A 15,793-nucleotide genomic window follows, 5' to 3' on the forward strand; every position below is an offset into this window, starting at 1 on the left:
TCTCCCTGGCTGAGCGTGGTGCTGACAACACCAGGCCAAGGGTTGAGATCCCCTTACCGGTCATCCTTTTTAAAAAAAAAAAAAAAAAAAAAAAGTACTGTAGACTTATTTTTAAAAAGGGGTTTTCTTTAAATTTCCAAAACCATAGTTGACCTCTGAAATTTTCTCCCTTTAGTGCCAACAAATGCTAGTGAACAAATACCAGTCTTGTAAAACTCCCATTGTCTACATTAGATACAGGAACTATATGTAATCAGCCTCATATATAAGGCTCTACAAATATTTCTGCTTAAATTACACAATTAAAAAAATACACATTTATGTGTAAGTCTTAAAGTTACACAATCTAACCACAAATAGCACTGTGAACCATAACTGGCTAAGAAAGAGATAGAATTAAATGCAATGCATCTATGCTTATAGGATAATGAATCCCAAGTCTACTTTGTTTGGGAAAAATCTCTTATGCAGAAATAACTATACTTCAAATTCACATGTGAAGGCAGCTCCAAATGTAAGGCAAAGCTACCAGCATACACACTTCCAAAGCTCTGGATCCTAAATTAGTTGTAAAGAAGTGACAATTAATATACGCACTATTTTCCCTCTGGAGTCCATCCAGCTCTGGCAATATATTCAACTCCTTCAAATAGGATCTCAAAAGGTTGAATTAGTTCCTTATCTATGACATCTATAATCTATTAGAAAAGAAAAAAGGAATCTAGTTATAGATTTAGATAAATAATTAGCTCACTAGTCTACTTAAATGATTATCTGTAACAACAGAATACTTTTTCAGACTTAGGTATTTAAAGAGGCACAAAGAACATAGCAAAACTAGCAGTAAGTCATGGGTTACTTATACTGGTGCTTTTTATGTCTAAAAAAGTTCTAACCACAAAAATTAGCAGTCTAAAACTCTTTTCCTATGAATTTATACTAACAGAACCCTTAATAATAACTGATAAAATCAAGTTTTAATCACTTTAGACCCTAGTATCTAAGAAAAATAATAGTTCCCTATATTTTAGCCTAAAATATATTTGTGTTATATATTAATGAAATGGCCCTGGGTAAGTAAACCTTTTCCCTTAAAAGTTTAGCAGACAGCATTTTAAAAATTAATTTTTTTTTTGGTCCTTTTTGAGACTGGCCGCACCGCGCTCAGCCAGTGAGCGCACCAGCCATCCCTATATATGATCCGAACCCACGGCAGGAGCGCTACTGCGCTCCCAGAGCTGCACTCTCCCGAGTGCGCCACGGGCTCGGCCCTAAAAATTAATTTTTTAAAAACACGCAAAGGATCTGAATATATAGTCCTTTGAAGAAGCTATGCAAATGGTTAATAATCATAGGAAAAGATTCTCAACATCATGCAGCAGGAGCGCTACTGCGCTCCCAGCGCTGCACTCTCCCGAGTGCGCCACGGGCTCGGCCCTAAAAATTAATTTTTTAAAAACACGCAAAGGATCTGAATAGATAGTCCTTTGAAGAAGCTATGCAAATGGTTAATAATCATAGGAAAAGATTCTCAACATCATTAACCATCAGGAAAATGTAAATCAAAAGCATGAGATACTACTTCAAAGCTACTAGGATGGCTAATAAATAAAATGGACAATAACAAGTGTTGGTGATAGTGTGGAGAAAATGGAAACATACATTGCTGGTGAGAATTTAAAATAGTGCAGCCACTTTGGAAAACAGTTCCACAAAAGGTTAAACATAGAGTTTTCAAGACCCAACAATTCCACTCCTAAGCATATACCCTATGAAAAAGTCAGCACACACAAAAGCTTGTATAAGCATATTCATGGCAGGATTATTCATAACAGCCAAAAAGCAAAAACAATTCAAATGTTCATCAATTGATAAATGGATAAATAAAATGTAGAATATCCATACAATGAAATATTATTCAGCAATAAAAATAAATGAAGTACTGATACAAGGCGTAACTTGGGTTGACCTTGAAAACATTAATCTAAGTGAAAGAAACCAGGCTATATATTGTATGATTCCATTTTAAATGAAATGTCCAGAATAGGAAAATCTAAATATAGAGGAAGTAGATTAGTGGTTGCCTAGGGTTGGAGTGTATGATGAGGTTGGGGGATAACGGCTAAAGGGGTGTGGGGTTTCTTTTTGAAGTGATAATAATGTTCTAAAATTCACTGTGGTGATAGCTGCACAACTCTGTGAATATAGTGAAAGACAACTGAATTTTAAACTTTAAATGAGTGAATCATATGGTATATGAATTATATCTCACAAAAACTGTTTTAAAAAAAGTCTAGCAGAGAAGACTGCTTTTTAACTAGTCTTGTGTGGCTGTCCAAACAAAGAGCAGCAGTATAAGAGAAATGTGGGATATTTAATTCACCATAGACATCTACCCAATACAGAAAATAATTCACTAGTCAATAACCACCTTTCCCCTCCCCCAATATTGATCTGGAGAATTAATAAAGGCAAAGAGGAAAAACTATTGGATCCAAGAATGGTAAATATGCATATCTCCATATTCCTATCTTGGGAACCAGCAGGAAGTTTTGAGAGTAGAAAATTAGTTCAATCTAAAATCATGATCCACTGATATCTCTCAAGTTGAAAACTACGATTATCTATGTTTCTTCACAGAGTCAGGCACTGAGTCCAAAAATTAAAAAGTGTACCACAGACCCCTACTAGGCTGACTAGATTAGTCAAATGACACAGAAAGTCAACTCCCCTCTCCTGAAAAGAAAAAAGAAAGTCAACTCTGCATTTTATACTTACCCTTCCTTCAGTGTCAATCATTATTTCTGACATCTTAAAAGTGACTTTTGGATTTGCTGTGCCTTTAGAAAGAGACATAAATGAATAGTAATGCATACTCAAAACTACTCAAACTAATTTTGCCAGATCAATCCTTTCTACACTTTAGTTAAGTCAATCATATGTATATAGTCAATGCTTTATTGCACAACAATTTCAGAGCCTCACTTCAAATTCATACTTTTTAATAAGAGTATCAAAAAAAAAAAAAGACGCTGAAAAACACAAAAAGTCAATATGAAATAAAGAAGGAAAACACTGTACCATTTTTGTAACTGAAATTCTGTAAAGAGCAAAATGGGAAAAAATTACTAATTTATTATGAACAAAATCACTTAAAAATCTCCATCTGCTAGCAAAGACACCTTCTTACACATCCCTTGAAGCAACCAGTTTTGCAGACATCCTGACACCTTTGAAAATAATTAAAAAAGATCAGGCTCTAATTCAAAATCTATTTCAGTGACAATCCTTACTAAAGCTGTAAATAACTAATGTTGACTATACCTCTGGATGACTACAAAAACAATCTTATTTGTAAGGAGAAAATGAGTGAATATAAATGCCAATGGAGTACCGTACCTGTTTTAGGATAACGGAATGAATCTGCCCTCCTTGTTTCCAACATAGGGGATGTAACATGAATAATTTCAACCTCAGATTCGTCATTTTCTTCATATAGAATTCTAAGAATTTTACCGCCACTAGGAGCTTAAAAGGAATTTAGATATTGAAAATTTAGAAGAATTATTCCAGAGAGTAATCATAACTGATCATTCCCTCTAGTATTAGATTTCTCATAGTAAAAAATAATTTATGTATAAAACATGCTGCTTGGCTGGCCGGTTAGTTCAGTTGGTTAAAGTGCGATGTTATAACACCAAGATCAAGGGTTCAGATTGCTGCACCAGCCATCTGCCAAAAATGAAATAAAAGAATAGAAAAGAAATAAATACAATAAAATACGCTGCCTTTTATGTATGAAGATATCACTAGTCTTTGCAGAAGCCAACTAAGCTAGTGCTAAGCTACTGATTAAAGATTACGCCATTTGGAGAGGAAAAAAACCTGAAGATAATATGTCTTATATATACTATGTACACATAATAAAAATATGTATATATATTTTTAAAACAGGGTGAAAACACTTTTGAAGGATTTTGTCTTTGCATGCCTTCAAATGCATTATTTGTTGAAAAAGGAATTATTTGATTACGTTTATCGTATTTCCTATAAAAATGCTATTTAAATAGAGTCCAGTTGTTTTGAATGGTTTCTCTACTTATGTCAAAATCGTGTTCTAAAAAATACAATTTAGGTAAAACATTTTACATCTTAAAACAAAATATCCAAATCCAAGACATGGCTTAAAAATAAACATTTTTCATGGTCCCTTAGAGAAGTGTTCAGACTACTAGCTGCAAACCATTAGTGGCTCATGAAATCTATTAATGGGTCATACCAGCATTTAAAAAAATAAAATAAACAGAAAAGAATAATGGTATCAGAGTACATTACACGTGAGGATAAATAATGCTTCATAAAATGTATTTTCAGCTTTATCTATACAGTACATGTACAATGTACTAGGCCATAATTAATAAGCACATTTCTAACTAGATCATTGTCAAAAAGTTTGAAAACCATTGATTCAGAGAGCTGATCTCAGGCAGTGAAATACTTGTGAATTCACCCAGAAAAAGAAGGAATTTGTTCCCTTTCTTCCTATTCATTCATACGCTGATTTGGTCATCTGTTCCTACAGACTCTCTAGTCAGTCACACATTTTTATAGCAACTCCCTAAGGTGTGTAAGGTGTGGTTATTTTTATTTTGCCACCAATATTGCCAACTTCACCAAGACCAGCTTCTAAGTGAAACACTGGCAATTAGAATTGACAGACCTGAGGCACTAAACCACAACACAATTGTTTTTACTAGAGTTCATTATGGTGAGATATAGCCTATATCTTCTAAATAACTACTGGTAGGATTCAATCTTCATCACGTTAGAATCTACTATCCAAGATTTAGAATCTGTGTAGTTAATTAATTGACAGTTTGAATGTTATAACACTTCAATTGACCTATAATATATTATTTTGAACACCCTTACTTGTTTCAGCTTCTGGACACCACCAATAGCCAGAATATCTATCAAATTCTTCTTGAAGAACAAAAGTAGCAACTCCAGCTGATCTGGGATCCTCTTCCATATTGGCTAGTTCTAGTCAAAAATAAAAGGCAAAATTATTACAGAAAGCTTTCTATCTTTTCATAGGTACAAAGCAAAATGACTTACTTTATTTTGAAAGATAGTTGAAGTGTAGTGGTGAATTCTGGAGCCAATGGACTCAATCCAAGTCTGAGCTTCATCCTTTATCTACTGTCTGACTTTGGGCAAATCACCCAATCTCACGCCACTGTAGCATGCCATTTGTAAATGGGAATAAAAGCCTACTTTACAAGGTTATTATGAGGATTAAATAATTCACAAAAAACACTTAGAACAAAGCCTGGACCATAGTACATGTTCATAAATGTTAATTATTATGTTCCCATTTAGTTAGAATCATGGAAAAAAGAATACATGTACAGGGTCGTGTTGACTCTCCTACACAGAAAAGTACCTCTTTAAACCTAGAATGGATCTTACAGATCATGTAATTCAACTATTCCTCCTTCTTCCCATTCAACCAGAGCAGCTCAGCTTTTATCTGTTTTACACTTTGGTTTCCAGCAAATAGTTAGAAGGAAATTCTTGCTTAAAAATAAAAAAAAATCACAAATCCATAATCATTAAAGATTTCAGCTGCCTGGATGCAGGCCAGACACAGGACACACCTGGAGTCCTAAAGTAGGAGCCAAGGATAGTATCCTCTGCTGGGAAACAGGCAAGGAGCATGCCGAAAACACCACTTCCCCATGGTTGGCCCACTACAGCCACCACCACAGCCACGACTGCTGCAAAAGCAGCTCAACATCACAGCAACAGCCACAGCTACCATGCAGGCAGCCTGCCAGACATCCGACTGCAGTGTCACAAGGAGAGTCATCAGCAGAGACGGGGAAAAGAAGAGGACATCTTTCTCCTCAAAGCCCACTCCAGCGTACTAGAAGAAGCAACTGTTCTACCATGCCCATGCTTTATTTCTGATTTTAGTAATTTCTGTCTTCTCTCCTTTTTCTTGGTAAGTCTAGACAAAGGTTTCCAAATTTTGCTATCTTTTTAAAGAATTTAAAAAAAGGAAAAAGACTATTAAGCAGTTTACAGAGCACCACTGATGTAAATATTTTACTCAAACATTAACTTTATGTAATTCTTTTAAAGTATAATAATCTTGGGGCCGGCCCGTGGCTCACTCGGGAGAGTGCGGTGCTGATAACACCAAGGCCCCGGGTTCGGATCCCATATAGGGATGGCCGGTTGGCTCACTGGGTGAGCATGGTGCTGACAACACCAAGTCAAGGGTTAAGATCCCCTTACCGGTCATCTTTAAAAAAAAAAAAAAAAAAAGATAAAGTATAATAATCTTCATATATATTGTATAACTTGTTAAATATGTAACTGTCCTTCATTTTCTTTGACAGATTTTGTTATGGAAGATTGACCAAGCTCAAAACTCATTTCTCAAAAAAAAAAAAAAAAAAAAAAGTAAAGTATACAGGAGGAAGTGTGAAGGCTATATGCAAAAAAAAATAAAAAATTCATGTCATGGGGAAATATTTACAATATACTTTAGGAAAAAAAGATCACATTATTAAATAGTATGTACACTGATTCCATTTATAAAAATGTTACACAATTTTTAAAAGTGTTGAGATATAAAGTAAAATATGGTTATCTCCAAGTAGTGAGATGAGTAAGTTTTTTTCAGTTGCTGTATAATTTATAAAATCTTAAATGTACTCTTTTATTTTTGAAAAATGCATATACTTGTATGACCACATCCCTATCGAGACATACATTTCCAGGGCCGGCCCATGGCACACTTGGGCAAGTGCGGTGCTGATTAACACCAAGGCCACAAGTTCGGATCCCATATAGGGATGGCCGGTTAGCTCACTTGGGAGAGTGTGGTGCTGACAACACCAAGTCAAGGGTTAAGATCCCCTTACTGGTCATCTTTTGGGGAAAAAAAAAAAAAAGATATACATCTCCAATATCCAAAAATGTTTTCTCATGACCCTTCCTAGTTAGTGTCCACTCCTGCCAGAAGCAATCATTATCTGATTTCTTCTTTTTTATTTTATTTTTTTAAAAGATGACCAGTAAGGGGATCTTAACCCTTGACTTGGTGGTGTCAGCACCATGCTCTCTGAAATGAGATAACCGGCCACCCCTATATAGGTATCTGAACCTCTGGCCTTGGTGTTATCAGCACCACACTCTCCCAAGTGAGCCACGGGCCGGCCCCATTATCTGATTTCTATCACCACAAGTTAGTTTTGCATATATAGAATTTCATGTAAATGAAATCATATGTATATACTTTGTGTTCGGCTTGTTTTTGAGATTACTTTAATGTTGTTACATAATATCAGTAGTTCACTCCTGTTTATTGCTGAGTAGTATTTTATTGTATACTACATTTCCTTTATCCATTCATCTGTTAATAAACATCTGGACTACTTTCAGTTTTTGGCTATTATGAATAAAGATGCTGTGAGCATTCTTGTAATCTTCAGTAAATATATAGGAGTGAAATGGCTGCGTTGTATAAGTGTATGTTTAACTTTATAAGAAACTGCCAAACGGTTTTTCAAAGTGTTTGTATTATTTCATACTCTTACCAGCAATGTATGAAAGTTCCTCTCCAGCAATTTTTTTCACTTTTGCCAGGCTAGTGGGAGTGTACTAATATCTCATAGTGATTTTAATTTTATAGGAGAGTTTTAATTTATTATTTTTGCTGTACTTTCTGTATTGTCTGACATGAATGTGCAGTAAAAACCAATAATCCCTTATCCAAAAATTTTGAGTCCAGAAGTATTTAGAATTCAGAATTTTGGGAATTTTTCATATATTGTACATCTACCATATATCATATAATATCTCCAGCAGGGTAACCAAACACCCTGAAATCAAATACACCAATATTCCTGCAGCAAACTTATGAATAGACACACTAAGTAGTATTAAGATTATAAATATCCTCAGGTCAGTTCAGGTCACATTTCGCTGTCAAATGGGTTTTAGCACCCAAGCAAATGAAAGCTAAGCTCAGTTTTCAGAATGTTTTGAATTTTGGAATTAATGATAGAGATAAGACCAGTGCTCGGTTTTCTTGGATCTTTCAACTACACCAAAATTATACCCCCCTATTATTTTATATTTTGTTCTCCTTTAGGTATGAGGATAGGTACCACTCATTTGCATCTTCTTATCACTTATTATAGACTTCAATTATTAAGAGTTATTTATTAAATGAATAACTGTTATCATCTTGTCCTCCCAATAAGATAAGTCATTTGAGAGCAGAAGCTAGTATTTTACTACTTTTAAATTCTTCTATCATAGCAGGTAGAGAATAAACACATGCACATGCCAATTGACTAAACCCATCTAAAGTGGACTTTCACTTAGAAACCTATTGTGAATAAGTGGAATGAGTTGATGACACTCACTCCCTACTCACCTTTCTATCTAAACAAACACTTACATAGACCTTACTATGTTTCAGGCACTGTCCTAAACATGTCACAAATATTAAATCATTAAAGCCTCATAAGAATCCTATGTTGATGTGCTATTAATTAACATTTTTACAGACGTGGAAATTAAGAGATGGGTGAAATAACTTGCTCTAGGTCACAGACTTAATAAATGGTAGGTCTGGGACTCAAACTCAGATAGTCTGGTTCTATCATTCTATATCCTCTATCTGTATTTTTAACCACCACATTAATCCTGAAAATAGTAAATATACCACATACCTACATGCACAGTAAGGAAAAGAATAAAAACACTACTATAACATCCTTCAAGGTTCCAGTGCTTTCTACTTTAAATTCTTCTAATCCTCACAAATCCTGTGTGGAAAACAATTTTACACAAGAAAAAAAGACTAAAAAAATGCCTTAAGTCTGACAATTATGTCAGAACTTTGCAGTCCCAGCCTCAAGTAGAATAACTGGTACACAGTGAGTGTTCAATGTTTGTTGAAAGCATGATAAAATGGCTTGGATTTCCAACACAGATTCACTAACTACCAACCTAATTTTTCTACTGCCATTGGTAGCTGTTCTGATTTCCTGACTTTAAAGAGAGACTCATCAAACACCAAAACCTGAACTTTTTACTTAGATTTTCCTCACTCCAAACCCCCTTCCTCAATCCTATACTCTAGTTTTAGGCCATATAAGAGTAATTCCAACAATCAAACTTTGGTGTCCCTGTCTGTAATCTAGTGCTTCTCAAATATAACTTCAACAAAGTATTCAGAACCATTTATCTATAATATGACTATAACCACATCATTCAACTGTCAAAAATTTTCAACAGATGCCCACATCATGATAAAGTCAATGTTCATTTACATGAGACACAGCCCATCCTTGTCCTGGCCCTTTTTATCTGCTAGCCTTATCTTGCTACTTCTTGACTCATACCTTATGTTTTAGGACCACTATACTGCATCTAATACCTCACACACATCACGGTGTCCTTTACATCAAGACTTTTCTCATGCAGTCCCCTCGTCTAGAGTGTACTGGCTAATAAGTAGACATTATCTAAGATCCGTTTAGGTGTCACCTTTTCTAGGAAGCCTTCCCTGACTACTGTCCCTCCTAGGTGCTCTTATAACACACTATGTTTGCCTCTTACCATTCTGTTTTATTATTTGATTATATAGTTTCCTGAGGGCCAGGACTATGTCTTATTCAATTCTGTATCCTTAGAACCCGCCACACGCCAGGCACACCAGAACTTAATGCACTTTTGTTGATTGATTAAATAGTTAGAACAGAATTGTTGACTCCTCGGGCCGGCCCGGTGGCGCACTGGATAGTGCTCCGCTTGGGAAGCACAGCGGCGCTCCTGTCCGAGGGTTCGGATCCCACATACAGACCGGTTCCCGCTCACTGGCTGAGCAAGGCGCGGGAGCAACACCGAGGCTTGCGATCCCGTTGCCGGTCCCCGGTCCGGTACGGGGGCAACACTGAGGGTTGCGATCCGTTGCCGGACACGGAAAAGCCACACGCCAGGCACACCAGAACTTAATGCACTTTTGTTGATTGATTAAATAGTTAGAACAGAATTGTTGACTCCTAATTCAGTGCTCTTTCTAACAATGTAAATTGTTCAGGTAAAGGCTTCTATAGCACTTATTATCCTAATGATGAAAAAGTTTTTGCTGTTAATATACTATTGTACACTAAAATAATTTAGCTCAAATTCAACCTTGTCCAGCAAAGCTTTCTGATCCACTATAGCACAGTGACCTCTTCTTCAAAATTTTTATAGAAATTACTGTCCCTTTTATTTATTTGGCTATGGTATTGTTTTTCACTTTTTCAGTGTCTTTCCTAACTAGATGAAAAAAAAGCCTGAGAGCAGTATCTGTCGTTTTACTTTTCTACCTACAACGTACCTGTTATAATCTCTTCCAAAGAATGTTTGTAATTAATTGTAACTAATGACTGATGATGATGGGGGATGATTATTAAGGAAAATAACCAGTAAGTCAGCTTTGTGAATATCAGATGAAGCAAAAGTTGGATAAATTTTCAGAGTCACCATCTTTCATTGTGGAGTTTAATCTTAAGCTCTGTTTCACATGTTCAAAGAAAAAGCAATACACTATTTCTCATCTTTCATTTGTATGAAATCTTTAGAGGACTTCTGATCAAGATGGCAGAATAGATGGTACCCAGCATCACCCTCTCCCACAACCAATTTACAACTATTAAAAAGCAATGACTGCCAAGCTGGGGCTGCTAGAGCTCAGGGGAAGAGGAGGAGAGATCTATGGAGTTCATGAAGGCAAGAGAGGCCACGATGAGAGAAAGAAAGAATTGCTCCAATCATTTTGAACCCTGACCATTTCAAGCCTGGCCCTGGTGAGCACACAGAGCAAGAGCTAGCAAAAGCAGCTGCTGTGCCCTTCGTATAAAGTTGCGTGGAGACTACAGGGGAGAAAAGGGCCTTGGTGGCCCCCAGGCCAGCAAGACCACTAACAGGGTTCTCGTGGACCCACATAGGAGTGAGGGGCCACAGACAACTGATAAAAGGAGTCACTCAGAGGCCAGTGAGTCATCACAAGGGACTGGTGCATGGCCTGTCACATGGGAAGTGTTTGGAATGTGGGAGGTAGGGGAGATGTGCCCACCAGGGGGACACTGGGGCACAGCATGGACAGCTGATCTGCCCTCCAATCAGCACAGGTCCACTCAGTGGAGACTGGACAGGAATAGAGAACTGCAGGGGGTGCAATTTTGTGAAAAGACTCAGGCCCAGACCCCAGAGTTTCCATGCAACCCAGGTGTATTGGACCTCACAAGACCCAGAAGTGCTTACAGGGCCAACAGTTAAAACCTGAGCGGCACAAAAAGCCTTCCCCAGAGAATCAGCAGCAAAGCAATTTAGCTCAGCCACAGGGCTCAAGTGCTGGTTCCCATAGTCTGTTCCCCCATTTTCGAAGTAAGCAAAGGACAGCAGATTAGTTCCAGTGCAGAGTTTAAGTGGTGGGGGTAGCTAACAATCCAACACAGAACTGAAAGAAAACACAAAAAACCCACAGATCAGAGATAAAGTTCTCATATTAACCAGTAGAGGTCTAACACCACCAAAGAACACCTATAAAACCTGGAAAGACCAGAAGCCCTCCAGGCTCCCAAGCTGGAGTGGGAGAAGGGCAGAGGGCCTCAGTCACACCACCCCGCATGTCCGCATCCAGCCCAGCAACAACCACCAGGTTGCTACAGGAAGTGCCCTGAGCTCCTAAGCTGGGGTGGGAGGTGGTGGGGCCAAGGGCCTCAGCCACGCCCCCCCAACATCTGCATCCAGTCCAGCAGGGACTGCAAAGCCACTGCTGGAAGTGCCCTGGGCTCCTGAGCTGGGGCAATGTGGGGCTGAAGGCTTCAGCCAAGCCTCATGATGTCTGCACCCAACCCAGTGATGACCACCAAGTCACAGCTGGAAGCTGTCTGGGCTCCTGGAGTTGGGGGGCTGAGGGCCTCAGCCATGCTTCCCCGAAGTCTGCATCCAGCCTAGTCATGACTGAGCTGCCGCTGGAAGCCCCCTGGGCTCCCCTGCTGGAATGAGGAGGGGTGCCACAGGCCTGAACCGCACCCCCCTTCCTCCTCCTCCTCCCACCCATCTCCCGCCCATTTTCCTCTCCCCCTCCCTGCAACTGCTCCGTAACAACATCTTAGAATGTAAATAATAATAATAAATGAATGTTAAAAATATGTATAAAGATGTCTCTGCTGAAAGATTTGTGATTTAACACATGTAGCTGCAGGAAGCACATTAATAAATCATTCTGTGGAGCATGACTTTCCATTTACAATCGGGATACCCTATTAAATAGATTTTACTAATTTTCTATTCCACCTTTTCATGTGCACATATGGAAAGTAAAGCAATAGCTGTGATGTGTTGTCTCCATTAGCAAAAGAACTTTGCAAACGCTTAAGTATGCTAGTTTTATATCAGCCTCATTTTCTGTGAAGTAGAAAATCAGATAATTCTAACAGTGGTTAAATATTTTCATACAATTTATGGGACCAAAGTTTTTGGAAGTTTACTCTGTCAAAGAGGAAACATTTGTTATTATTGTGAAGATACTGTAAATTAATCTAAAAACTCAACATTGAAGAAAATGCTGTTTTGTTTTTTGAGTAATAATACAAATATTAAGCTTAGTGCAGCACAGAGTTGTGGTCAAAACACTGTTCTTTATTAAGAAACTCAATGTAGCAGAAAATGTATTTGGAATTGGTTGTAGCACATTCATAATTAGTAACTGCATCTCTGCATGCCTGATATTCTACCAATAAAATAATTTTCAAAATTTACAAGTATTTTTGTATACACACTTGTAAATTGCATAAATTTACAAGTATTTTTATGCATAAGTATTTTTATATACATTTTATGAACTAGGAAATTTTTGTTATGATCAGATGTTGAATTTTTAAAAAATATTTCAGTAGGTCAGTATTTACATTGTCTGTTTGCTGTCAGCAATAAGATTTTAGAAATATTTGAAAAATATATATACCTCTCCAAATTTACTGACTGAAATTTTTGAGCAAGCCTGAAGTGGAGTGGTGTTGTAGTTTTGAAAAACACATATATCTATTCTGATCATTTTTAGTAGTCCAAAAGGTATTAAGATTATACTCACATTCTTTCTATTTTTTTTATATATAGTGACTTAATTTTTTTATATTTTTTTATTTTATCAATATACAGTGTAGTTGATTTTTGTGTCCCTTTACTGATTCTTCCCTCCCTCTCCCCAACTCCCACCTATCAACATCATATGTGTTCACTTGTCTTAACAAGTGCAAGGAATTGTGATTGTTGTGTCTTCTTCCCTGCACCCCCGTTTGTTTGTGTATATATTTTTAGCTCTCACAAATAAGTGAGAACATGTGGTATTTTTCTTTCTGTGCCTGACTTATTTCACTTATTATAATTTTTCTAAGTCCGTCCATGTTTCTGTGAATGGTAGTATTTCGTTCTTTTTTAACAGAGTAGAATTCCATTTTGTAGATATACCACATTTTCCATATCCACTCATCTGATGATGGCCATTTGGGCTGGTTCCAACTCTCGGCTATTGTAAATAATGCTGCAATAAACATTGGAGTATAGGTATCCCTTCAGCATGATGATTTCCATTCCTCTGGGTATATTCCCAGCAGTGGAATAGCTGGGTCATACGGTAGATCTATCTGTAATTGTTTGAGGAACCTCCAAATCATTTTCCATAAAGGCTGTACCATTTTGCAGTCCCACCAACAGTGTAGGGGGGTTCCTTTTTCTCTGCAACCTTGCCAGCATTTATCATTCTCAGTCTTTCTTTTTACTCTCCACTCCAAGACAATTCATCAAATTTTTGACTCAAATAATTTAGGTGCTTTGCTGCCTTCTCTCTCACTTCTCACAGACACACACATAAAGACCAACCAACTTAGGTGTATCTTGTATTTGTTGCCACTCCTATTTCCCTGTTATTAGTAGATATTCCACGCTGGTTAAAGCTGTGGCTTCTTCCTCTTGATATGTTTGTAATTTCTTCACTTCAACTTGTTTTCCTGCAAAAGTTTTTGACTTTCACTGAAACTCTTTTTGTATGTGCATGTGTCCAGTGTTGTAAAGCTAACCTACAGTGAACTGGTACAGTACAGTTGGTCTGGCTGTGCTCCAAGACTTTGTCAGTGTCATCATCTTTCTATTTGGTGTTTAAAATGACTCATAATTACAAGTTACTAAATTATTCAGTGTAAAGAAAATGTAGTAATGGTGTGTAAAATCCCACATAGGAGTGAGGGGCTACAATTGAAAAAAGGAGCCACTTAAAGGCCGGTGAGTCATTTACAAGGGACCAGTGCATGGCCTGTCCCATGGGAAGTGTTTGGAGTGTGGGGGTGGGGGAGACTGGCTGACCAGGGAAATACTGGGGCACAGCATGGACAGCTGGTCTGCCCTCTAATCAACAAAGACCCACTCATTGGAAACCGGTCAGGAATATAGAACTGCAGGGGATGCAGTTTCCTGAAAAGACTCAGGCCCAGACCAGAGTTTCCACACAGCCCAGGGGTACCAGATCTCACAAGACCCGGATGTGCTTACAAGGTCATCAATTAAAACCTGAGCTGCACAAAAAGCCTTCCCCAGAGAATCAGCAGCAAAGCAACAATTTAGCTCCACTACCAGGCTCAAGTGCTGGTTCCTACAGGAAATTCCCCCATTTTCGAGCAAACAACAACAAAGTAGTTCCAGTGCAGAGTTTAAGTGGTGGGAATAGCAAACAATCCAAAATAGAACTGAAAGAAAAAACAAAATACCTGCAGACCAGAGACAATGTTTGATATTAACTAGTAAAGTTCTCACTTCACCAAAGAACACAATAAAACCTAGAAGGACCAGAAGCCTACTTGGCCCCCAAGCCAGGGATAGGGGAGGGCTGGGGGCCTCAGCCACGCCCCCTACACCCACAACCAGCCTCTCACCATCCCCCCCAACTGCTCTGCAAAAGCATCTTAGAATGTAAAAAAGTAATAATAAAAATAAATTAATTAATTAAAAATAGAAAAAAAGAAATCTTTAGAGGAAAATATCCAGATCTTTTTTGTGCTTTGAATACTGCTTAGTATTATAGCTACTTCAATAAAACTTAATTAAATATTTATACAATACACATAGTCCTACAAAGTTCTGTTTTTCCTATTGTGACAATAATAACTAAGTAGGATCTCCAAAACGGGAAGATAAATTTTCAGGTAGTTTCTTCTTTCTTTCCTTTTTTTTTTTGTCCTTTTTGAGACCGGCTACACTGTGCTCAGCCAGTGAGCGCTGTGAGCAAACTGGTCATCCCTATATAGGATCCAAACCCGCGGTGGGAGCGCTGCTGCGCTCCCAGCGCCGCACTCTCCTGAGTGCACCACGGGCTCGGCCCTCAGGTAGTTTCTAATAGAGTGTAATTAGTTTTTCTGTTTGTTTCCCAAAACAAGACTAATTTTTTTTAACTGAAAATTTTACTTTAATGGGAACAGTTTTGTGAAAATTCTGGCAGTCTTAATAGGCTAAAACAACAATCATATCAGAGGTACATTGTTGTGCTCTTTGAAAATGAACATTAAAACAAGGTAGCATTATACAGGTGGTATATACCAGTTACCTCTGTAATTTTCTCTATCTTGTTAATTTTAGAGACTTGTACTTAAAATATAAAGATTATCCAGGTTGGTTCAATTTCAAAATGAAAGCAAAAGCAGATTAAATTTTTAAAATGATTTGA

General features: G+C 37.5%; 1 protein-coding gene across 1 annotated transcript in view; it reads right to left on the minus strand.

Moving 5' to 3' along the window:
• DPP8 (dipeptidyl-peptidase 8) overlaps positions 1-15,793 on the minus strand; it is a 63,551-nt gene that overhangs the window by 26,101 nt on the left and 21,657 nt on the right. Inside the window, exons 5-8 of the mRNA XM_008575377.1 lie at positions 4,933-5,043; positions 3,400-3,528; positions 2,779-2,840; positions 598-698 (exon numbers count right to left, since the gene is read on the minus strand). Of these exons, the coding sequence (XP_008573599.1) occupies positions 598-698; positions 2,779-2,840; positions 3,400-3,528; positions 4,933-5,043 (403 nt within the window). The remainder of the gene's footprint in view (positions 1-597; positions 699-2,778; positions 2,841-3,399; positions 3,529-4,932; positions 5,044-15,793) is intronic.

The sequence above is a fragment of the Galeopterus variegatus genome, unplaced genomic scaffold (assembly GCF_000696425.1).
Source record: "Galeopterus variegatus unplaced genomic scaffold, G_variegatus-3.0.2 Scaffold1178, whole genome shotgun sequence".
Taxonomy (NCBI): Eukaryota; Metazoa; Chordata; class Mammalia; order Dermoptera; family Cynocephalidae; genus Galeopterus; species Galeopterus variegatus.